The following is a 10,670-nucleotide window of genomic DNA, read 5'->3' on the forward strand; positions in this document are numbered from 1 at the left end:
TCATCGAGCCAGTGCCACTGCATCTACAGGGCAGAGGATTCTATTCCCACTATTTCACTGTTCCGAAGTGGGATGGAGGCATTCGACCAATCTGCAGGCGCTAAACTGCTTTGTGAGCTACCACTGCTTCCGCATGGTGTCTTTGCAGCAGATTCTGCCACTTCTCCAGAAGAATGTCTGGATGGCCACCCTCGACCTCCAAGATGCATACTTCCACCTCACCACCCACCCGTCACACCGCCAATACCTATGCTTCGCAATTGGTCAGCATCACTACCAATATGCAGCCCTGCCGTTCGGCCTTTCAAGTGCACCGAGAGTCTTCACGAAGACGATGGTGGTGGTCGCTGCCTTCCTCCGTCTCAAGGATATCTCCATCTACCCGTACATCGACGATTGGCTCATGGTATCGACTTCCAGGGACTCCCTAGTCTCAAACATCAACGAGACGCTAGTCCTCCTGGAAAACCTGGGTCTGCAAGTAAATCTGGAAAAGTCTCAACTTCAACCGGTCCAGAAAATACACTACATCGGTGCGCTACTGGACTCCACAAATTGCACAGCCTACCCGCCACAAAACAGAGCAGCCGACATCGTCAACCTAGCCACTGTCATGCGTATCCGGCCTTCAGAGCCTCATGGCTGCTACTACATCAGTCCTGGGTTTTGCCAAATTAAAAATGCGTCACCTGCAACTCTGGTTTATCCGCAATTTCAATCCAGAGCGAGACACACACTCCACCCACCTATTCCCACCTATCAAAGTACGGAACTCTTTACTTTGGTGGACCGTCCCTTCCAACCTATTCCAGGGAGCACCCTTCCATCCTCCATCACCCCAAATTACCCTAACTACAGATGCCTCCCTCTCGGGTTGGGGCGCCCACATGATGAGACTTTGTGTCGGAGGCAGATGGGACACACAGAAACAGAATCGGCACATCAATTTCCTGGAACTGCTTGCGATACAGTTCGCTGTCACCAGTTTCCTGCCCCTGATCAAGGGGAAGTGTGTCACGGTCCTCACGGACAATACTACTGCCCTCAGCTATGTGAAAAAGCAAGGGAGCACCATCTCCCAACACCTCTGCGACCTCGCCCTCCGGTTATGGGACTTCTGCATCGTCCACAACATCTTCCTAGTCGCCACGCACATCCCTGGGCACATGAATGTGCAGGCGGACCATCTGAGTCGGGCAGAACTCAGTCTGCACGAGTGGGAAATTAATCCAACTTACCTTCTCCCACTCTTCCGCAGGTGGGGGTTCCCCCAGATAGATGTTTTTGCCACCAGGACGAACAAAACGTGCCCTCTGTTCTGCAGCCGAGGTGGCAGGGACCAACAGTCTCTAGGGGACGGTCTCCTCTACCCGTGGTCCAGAGGATTTCTCTACCTCTTCACTCCACTGCCTCTGCCTATGAGAGTGGTCCGCAAAATTATCAGTGACAGAGCGGACTGCATCCTCATAACCCCGCGGTGGCCGAGGCAACCATGGTTCTCAACCATCCTGGATCTGTCAGCGGGGGTCTACTACCAATTTCCTCTGGCACAAAATCTCCTCTTCCTAACCGAGTGCCCGAGTGCCCTCTCCTGCACCACAACGTGCCACAAATGAAGTTGACAGCTTGGAGAGTAGCGTCAACAGCTTTTCCATCTCCATGGCAAATGTCTTGCTAAACTCCAGAAAGTCCACTACGCGAAAGTCATATCATTACAAGTGGCAAAAATTCTGTTCATCCTTGGGTGAGGATGCCCCTCAAGCCACCTCCGCAGGTCTCGAGAAAGTTCTCGAATTCCTCCTGTCTCTCGCTGACTCGGGACTGTCACATTCCTCGTTAAGGGTTTATTTGGCCGGACTTTCAGCATACCATGTTCAAGTTGAGGGATGCACACTCTTCTAGCATCCACTTTCTAAACGTTTTTTGAAGGGACTGTTGCACCTTTACCCTCCCATCAAAAGTCCTGTCGTCCCCTGGGACCTTCCCCTGGTCCTTCGCCAACTCACCAGGAAACCTTTTGAGCCGCTCGCAACTTGAGACATAAAATTCCTTTCCTTGAAAACAGCCTTTCTGGTCACTGTCACTTCAGCAAGGTGAGTTGGAGAAATACTGGCTTTCAGACATGACACTCCTTACTTGTCATTTTTGCCAGACGGCGTCCGCCTTGTACCTGACATCTCGTTCCTGCCAAAGGTAGTGTCAGAATTTCACCTACAGGCAGAGGTCTTCCTCCCGGATTTCTTCCCGGCTCCGACATCCTCAGAGGAGAGGCTGTTACACACGTTGGATACAAAGCTTGCGCTTCTGTTCTACTTAAACAGAACCCGTCCAACAAGACGTGACTGTCAACTGTTCGTCTCCTATGTGCCAGCAAGGCTGGGAACTCGCATCACGGCTCAGCGTTTGTCAAGGTGGACTGTAGGTCTCATCCGCCTCTGCTACCTTATTGCTAAACAGCCATTGCCTGGCCCTATCAGGGCTCATTCAACCAGAGCTGTTGCAGCCTCAACTGCCTTCCACCAGGGAGTTCCCCTAATGGACATTTGCAGAGCCGCTACATGGGCTACACCTAACACGTTCATAAGGCACTACGCCCTAGATGTCTGAAAGAACTCTCGTACCAACATGGGACGTCACATCTTATCCTCGGCTTCGCAGTAATGACCTGCCAGCACCCTCCTCCAGGTAGGCCACTGCTCGCTAATCTCCCATGGGTGTGAAGCACAGAGACCACGTCGAAGATAAACAGGTTGCATACCTGTAACTGGTGATCTTCGAGTGGTCATCTGTGCATTCACACCACCCGCTCTCCTTCCCCGTTGCTGTCAGCTTCTACATTTTTCATAGGGGTTGATTCGCGACGGTTCAAAGGAACTGGCGGAATGTCCGCGCCCACCCCTCTGGGCATGCGTGGTGGGGTTCCTGCGCATGCCCGAGGTCTGGGCGCGAAAATCCTTTAAAAGAGCTTTCTACAGCACCCGATCGATCCAGCGCGTGCGCACTAGATCCTGTTGTTGTGAATGCACAGATGACCACTCGAAGATCATCAATTACTGGTAAGCAACCTGTTTTTCTTCCCTCTTCATCAATAACATACTCAGTATTCAGTTCAGCAGCAAAGCAGATAACAGCTCCCTCCACTCATTCACTCTCTCTCTCTCTCTCTCTCTCACTCTCTCTCTCTCTTGAATGCACTATCTCAACTTAGTAATGGACTATTCAATGGGGAAAGACTCCATTAAGTGCAGAATTAAGGCATAAGTTTAAAACAATATAAATGTCAAAAAATACAAGTGAATGCAAATGGGAACACCTCCATCTCTCAATGGCTAGCATAGGTACGGCTGCGACAGTCAAATGAATAAAGTCTCTATTGCTAGCCGCTCAAGGTATAACCTCATAATTGTACAAAAGTATATATTTCCCCAACCCCAAAATATTTAACTGTGTGGATTTTAGATAGTCTAAATATGTGGACATGTGTTTCATGGTTATTGTATAACATCAAGTATGTCAATAGAAGTACTACAGGGAATGTTTCTGAGTCTTTAGCTGAAATTCTTATTGGCTTTCAAACTTTTATCTGAAGAACTACAAGACAGCTAGTGTGCTGTACTCAATGGAAGGGGGAGTTGGACTTGGATGGGCAACATCTGGGTTCAAATTCCTGCTCAGCTATGAGTAAGCCTGTTTTACCACCTAGCAGGTATAATATACACTTGACTCACTTTGGGAACAAAGACAGTTTTCAGTCTTTAGATTGTTCCCACACAGCTTGTAAAACCTGATCTGCTATTGCTGTTCTTTCCTAGGTCTAGTGCCATCAATGTGGTGAAGATACTACGAGTCTTGCGAGTGCTCCGACCACTGAGGGCCATCAACAGAGCCAAAGGACTGAAGGTTAGAGGGCATCTCACATATCTATTGCAGCTGATGTGTTAACTTCCTGTGGCTTTACATGGGTTCTTTAGGGCAAATGGAGGAATGAGTGCACCTCCCATTCTGTTTGCTTGCTCAGTCTCCTGATTTAGGTAGCTATTAATATTATTATAATAGCTAGGTAGCTAATAACCAGCACCGTGCTTGCCATTATGATGGGTGGTGTGTTTGTAGGGCCTGGAGAGGGGTGCAGCACATCTCTGTGTTATGCATTCTGACTCTTCCAATTGACTGTTGGGTGAAGGCTGATTATACCCTCAAGGGTGATGTGATTCTTAAATACAGTGCAATATTTTTATCCATAAGACTGCAGCACAACTTTGTCCTGGAGTGCTGCCTATTGACTTCGTCTTGGATAACATAGTGGAAGACATGTGTGTATTCTGGAAGGCATCTCTGTATACTAAGCAGGCTCCCTGGCAGTGTGGATCAGGAAAGCCAGTGTGACAGGCAGAGAATAGGCTTTTCTCCCACCAACACGTTTTCACATTCAAAAACGCTTAGTGGATCTGAGCTGCCTGTTGGCCATTCCTGATCTAGACAAAGGTGGCATATTGTTGTCGGATCCAGTTACTAAAAGGTTTAGCTACAACTGCCTTAGGGTATTAGGTGTCCTTCAACCCCCCCCCCCCCACAAGAGCATGTTTTAAAAACCTGTTGAGAATTTAGGAAAACTAGAAATATCCCAGCAATGGTGAGACAGCTGTGGGTTAACAACAGTGGTTTTGATAAGTGTCTGGACTCTTTATTTACACAAACACAGTATACAGGCAATATAGAGTTTTTCATTCCCAGAGGTACCACATAGGTCTACAGGAAAATTGCAGTCTGACAGGTTTATTGCAATGTATTTGTTTATTTGCGTCAAACCCTGGAAGGTTTACATAACCCCTCTGCTGACTCCCTCTTGACTTCTGTTTGCAGCATGTTGTCCAGTGTGTGTTTGTAGCCATCCGGACTATTGGGAACATTGTGATTGTCACCACGTTGTTGCAGTTCATGTTTGCCTGCATAGGAGTTCAGTTGTTCAAGGTAATACCATGGAACGTGTTTCTTACTTCTTCCTCACTGAATTGTTTAAACTTGGTGCATTTTTATTCCATTCTTCCTCAAAGAAGGTCAGTGGGGCATATATTGACCTCCCCTGTCCATTTTACCTTCACAACATCCCTGTGAGGTAGCTTACACTGAGAGAGAGAGTGACTGGCGCAATGAGGATTTGAACCTGGGTCTCCCAGATTCTAGTAAAACTCTATAGCCACTGCACCACACTACACATGCAGAAATTATTTGAGACTCAGAGGAAAAGGATGGTGAAGTATTGCCTGGAGCACTGCTCTTAGCAGCATCAATCAAAAGTGTTAAAGTGACTGGTTTATTTGCCATAAACTCTGCAAAGCTAATGGACATTCTGGATGTGCTCCTTTAGATGATGTTTAAGAATTAAGGCTGAATGGAAATGATTTTTCAATTTTCTCTTTGCTTTAGTTTAAAAGTGCTTCCATTTTTGGAACGTCTTGAACATTCTGACCATGTTGCAGATGACACTGTCTCTAAGAAGTGTTGAAGTCACTGCCATGGGGAATGTGCAATATGAGTACCGCCACTTTGGATCACATGGGCCCACATTCTCAATCAAACACTCAGGCATCCAAGATGACAACAGCTATCATTGTGAGCACTTCATGAGCAACAAGAATGCTCCCTTGGATATCTCTAGCCTGGAAACCTTTGCTGATGAAACACTGCCTCTGATACAAGCAGCTTTTCTGTCTGTAAGACGAAAGCTACTAGTATCAACTGCTAGAACAGGAATGGCCCCGTGGAAAACAGGGGAGCATTGAATCGTGTCCTCAAGAGTCTGCACAATATATGCCATCATCTTGGATACCTGCATATCTGACAGGGTTGTTGACCCATGAGATGCTGCTTGGAGAAAAAGCTGAGGATAGCTGTAAAAAAGGTACTGAAAAAAGTCGTAAAACATCTCAAAACAAGAAGATTTTTCCAGTTATCTGTTTGCTGAACAGTGATGGGATAAGAGGATGGAACTTCTTGTAGATTAGAAACTGCTGAAATTACAGAAACAGAGAGTAGGGGGTAAACAGACAGTTCTTATAAAGGTGGGAAGTAAGCAGTGGGTTCCATAAAGGTTGGGATTGGGTTTATTTAATTTGTTAATAAATGATCTGGAACTGAGGTGAGCAGTGAGGTGGCCAAGTTTGTAATGAAACAAAATTAGCCAGGATCTTCAAAAATCATAATGAAACATTGTACTTACCTGAAGGTTTCTTCTCTTCAGTGGGGCGAAGGCATCCAGACTGGTCAGGCCACGCCTCCTCTCGCTCCAAGCAGGGCTATGCAAATTTTTTGAGTATGCCTAGTAGGACAGTGCCCGGGTGCCCTTCCAGACATAAAATAGCCTAGACCGCAATAAACTGCACACCACTCTCTGCAATCCTGAACTAAACAAATCAATTTCTTTAATTTAAACACCAACCAAAGAAACAACTTAGTCACGTTTGCTTGTCACCATACATGTTATAACCCCACCATCATTTCCCTTGGTGGCTTAGTATTATTATTATTTATTTTATTTTATTTTTAAACATTTTTTGAACAACCATTGTATAACTTGATATCAAACCTGAAAAAACCGTACTTCCCACAAAATACCAGCGGTGGGTAAACTGGATGCCTTCGCCCCACTGAAGAGAAGAAACCTTCAGGTAAGTACAATGTTTCGTTCTCCTTCAGTGGGGGAAGGCATCCAGACTGGTTATGTATAAAAGCTCAGTCAGGGTGGGTACCGTTTTTTCCACTGCAGCTTTCTGGCTTCCTGACATTTGTCATCAGACACCAAGGTAAAAAAATCAGTAAAGCGCTCCCAGAGCAAGTACTGATAGCAGCCCATGCAAGCGATATAATTTGACGTTTTAATTCCCAAAGCTCCAGCTGAATAAAAACGTCGGCCAAACAAATCCAACTTTTTGCTCTCCTTATCAGAAGGGGTAGCAAGGGTACATTTATTCTTGGATGAGGATGATATGATCATGGAGTTAGGTTTAGGATGGATATGGAGGAATTCAGCCTCCGGCTCTTGGACTTCATACATATGATCCAGGCGCCTGGAAGACACCGAGGCAGAGGATGGTATATCCCATGGGGCTTTCGCTGCCTGAAGAAGGACAGTTGGCATAGGGAGGGCGACTGCCGTGGAGGTGTCGAATTGTACGACGTCGAACACAGCATCCAATACCAAAGGTTGAGGTTGGACAATTGAGAGCCCTAGGGAGTGTGCCATTCGCTTGATCAATTCTCCATATGAAGAGAGGTCTTCTGAGGGAGAAATTGGAAGGTCGTCAGACACCGTAGGTTTGGGGGAAGGGTCCTCTGGTGAACTGGCCCCTTCTGAATCTTTGCCGTCGGAGTAAGAGTCAGAGGATCTGCAAGGCGACTCCTGTGCCAGTACCAAGGCTACGTCATCCGTTTGGGTAAGGGCATCCGATATCGGAGCGGTCTGCGATGGTAAAGCGGGGTTGGGACGGAGAGGAGAGGGCGGGCGACGAGGTTCCTCTGGAGGTTTGGAGAGCGATGCGGAAGGTTTTGATTTACGTTGGGGAGAGCATGAACGGTATGACCCGCAGTCCCAGTCCGACTGTCGCATCGCGTCAGCCATGGCATCGATGTCGACATTGGGTAGGAGCCGAACCAGTATGGCATATGGTGTTGATGGTCCCATGGAGGAGGCAACAGTGGTTCAAAGTAGGTCAGCGAGTGCGGTCTTAACTCCCACCTGGGCGAATAGGAGGGCCTGGGTCTGGAATGACGGTACTCAGGGCATTCTTTCCATCGATATTGAGGCTCCCCATGCAGGGGGGATCTGGATTGAGGACGAGGATAACGAGAGTCCGGTCCAGATCAATCGCTAGCCCAAGAGGAGGGTGATGGTGATCGACCTCTCCGAGGAGATCTGCATGGAACAACCTCCTCAACCTCTGAGGGCGAGACCAAAATGGGTCTAGTGTCCATGGAGACCTCCAATACCAGGGGGTTCAGCTGCCGAATGGGCGAGTCCAGTAACTCAGTAGGAGGTAAAGGTTGTATCACAGGCAGCTCTGGTGCAGGAGGGTGATCGATATTGGGTTGCGCTCGCTGAGAAAGGGGCAATACAGAGCCATTTTGCACGCCGACACCACTCAGTTTGTGAGACTTATGTGCAGTTTTTGTAAGAGAAGACTTCAGAGACTTCTTTTCGTGCTTATCCCTCTCTTTCAAAGCCGGCATAGAGGCGGAGGAAGCCTCGTTCGGCGCTGACCATTTTGAAGAAGGCGGTCTCAGGTCCGATGCCGACTTAGGACAGTGAGGCGGGACCAATGCTAGGGTGCCGACCAACGTTGACGGAGGCACTGTGAGTTGAAAGTCTGGAGGGGTCTCAGCAGACATATTAACATCAGACAAAGGGGCCAATGCGGATTCCCAAAGTGCCACTTGAAGTCTCGCTGCTCTATTCTTCCATGTCTGGTTGGAGAACTTCAAGCAATAGCGACAAGTCTCCAGGAGATGGGTTTCCTCAAGGCAGAAAATACAAAGTGTGTGGCCGTCACGGGGGGCAAGTTTACTGCCACAGCCGACACACGTCTTAAAACTTCCCCACTTTTTGGCCATAAAACAAAAGATTTGGCACAAAAAGAAAGAGAGCCCTCGTGTGAGACGAAAAGAAATTTACGGGGGGGGGGGGGGGAGCCGGCAATCCTCAAAAACAATTTTTTTAAAAGTCTTTGAGTAGAAGGAAGAAGAAGAAATAATGGTCAGGAAAAAAACGGATTAAACAATCCCTCATGAGAGAAAAAACACTTGTTCACCAACCGGCAGAAACAAGCTGTTAACAGCACAGTGGTCAGAAGAGAACTGGCAGGATGTCCGCGCCCCACCCCTTTGGGCATGCGCAGTGGGGTTCCCGCACGTGCCTGGGATGGAGGAGCGAAAATCCCGTTGTGAGCTTTGTATATCACCGATTCGGATCAGCGCAGGCGCATAATCCCATGGGTGTGATGCACAGAGACTACGAAGAAGATCTGTCTGATGGGGGAAGGCTTTGGCCTCTGTGTTTTCTGTGACCATCTGGTTGTGCGCCACATTAAACAGTCTAAATGAACTATTGGTCTGAATGAGCACAGCTGATTTTATGTACCCGTCTCTGAGGCAGAAATTGTACATTGCATGTATCTAGATCTCCCCTATTTAGACTCATGTACCTTTGGATCCCCTGACCTGGATGGCGCAGGCTGGCCCAATCTTGTCAGATCTCAGAAGCTAAGCAGTGTCTACTCTGATTAGTACTTGGATGGAAGACCACCAAGGAAGTCCAGGGTTGCTACAGAGAGGCAAGCAATGGCACATCACCTCTGAATATCTCTTGCCTTGAAAATGCTATGAGGTTGCCATATGTTGCTGTGACTTGACAGCACTTTCCACCACCACTGCATCTGGATCGAGAGATCTCTTATGCTGTCTTGAAGTTTTGGGCCGTGGCATCCTGGGTCCTTTCCGCATTTGCCTGCCACTCCAGATTTTCTCAGTGTTTAAATTCAGGCAATTTAAATCCACAGCAAAACAGCATTCAAATAATCTGGGGCAACAGCAGGCTGAAACCGGTCTAACCACTGAAGGGAGGTAATGTAATGCAGAATGTGGGGAAAACCCAGAATACAAAGAAGGTTGGATTCAATTTTACTGCAGAATGGGGGACGGGGGACAGGACTGGATTAAAAAGGTCAAATTAGATTTTAGTGCAGAATTGCTTGGAGGACACCGCGGTGAACATGGATTAAAAGGAGAGTAGAATTTGGTTTGAACTGCTTACATCATCTATGTTATCTCTATGTTTCTACTATCAAATATACATTTTGTTTATCCCGTATATATGCCAGGATAATGGTATTTTCCTTTAGAATGATGTGTTTCCTTTGAGAGCCAGTGTAGTGTAGTGGTCAGAGGGCTGGACTAGGATCTGGGTGATCCAGGTTTGAATCCCCATTCTGCAATGGAAGTTTACTGAGTGACCTTGATCCAGTCACACAGTCTCAACCTAACCTCCTTCGCAGGTTGGTTGGGAGGGTAAAACGGAAGAGACGACAATGATGTAAGCCCCTTAAGGAGGGACCGTGGCTCAGTGGCAGAGCACCTGCTTGCCATGCAGAAGGTCCCAGGTTCAATCCCTGGCATCTCCCATCAAGTAGTATGTGATGTGAAAGACCTCTGCCTGAGACCCTGGACAGCCACTGCCTGTCTGAGTAGACAGTACTGACCTTCAGGACCAAGGGTCTGATTCAGTATAAGCTTTGTGTGTTCACTTTGGGTCTCCAACTGGGGAGAATGGCAGGGGTATAAATGAAATAAATAAATACAATGCTGAGCTTCCTTCATATTATGTTGGTAAAAAGCACGAGACTTGCCATTTAGGTTAGGATAAGTGGAATGTTCATAAGCCCAAATGCAAAACTGAACAGTCTCCATGTCTCTCAGTGTTATTTGGCAGGTTTCTCCTTTTGACCTTGTAAGGTCTTGATCCTCATAACTTAATGCTGTATTTAACATGGGAAAGAGATCAGAATATATAAAGGCTGAACATAAAGCCAGAAAAGGGACTAACTGAGCTCAATTGATGATTGACTAAAGACAGACTCAAAGCTGATATTTATATATACACTGGAGTGTATTTATACACT

General features: G+C 47.2%; 1 protein-coding gene across 1 annotated transcript in view; it reads left to right on the plus strand.

Annotated features, from left to right (window-relative positions):
• CACNA1C (calcium channel, voltage-dependent, L type, alpha 1C subunit) overlaps positions 1–10,670 on the plus strand; it is a 629,866-nt gene that overhangs the window by 490,922 nt on the left and 128,274 nt on the right. Inside the window, 2 exon segments of the mRNA XM_015422869.1 lie at positions 3,813–3,900; positions 4,864–4,971. Coding sequence (XP_015278355.1) covers positions 3,813–3,900; positions 4,864–4,971 — 196 coding nt within the window.

Source organism: Gekko japonicus, unplaced genomic scaffold, assembly GCF_001447785.1.
Source record: "Gekko japonicus isolate JY-2015 unplaced genomic scaffold, Gekko_japonicus_V1.1 scaffold34, whole genome shotgun sequence".
Classification (NCBI taxonomy): domain Eukaryota; kingdom Metazoa; phylum Chordata; class Lepidosauria; order Squamata; family Gekkonidae; genus Gekko; species Gekko japonicus.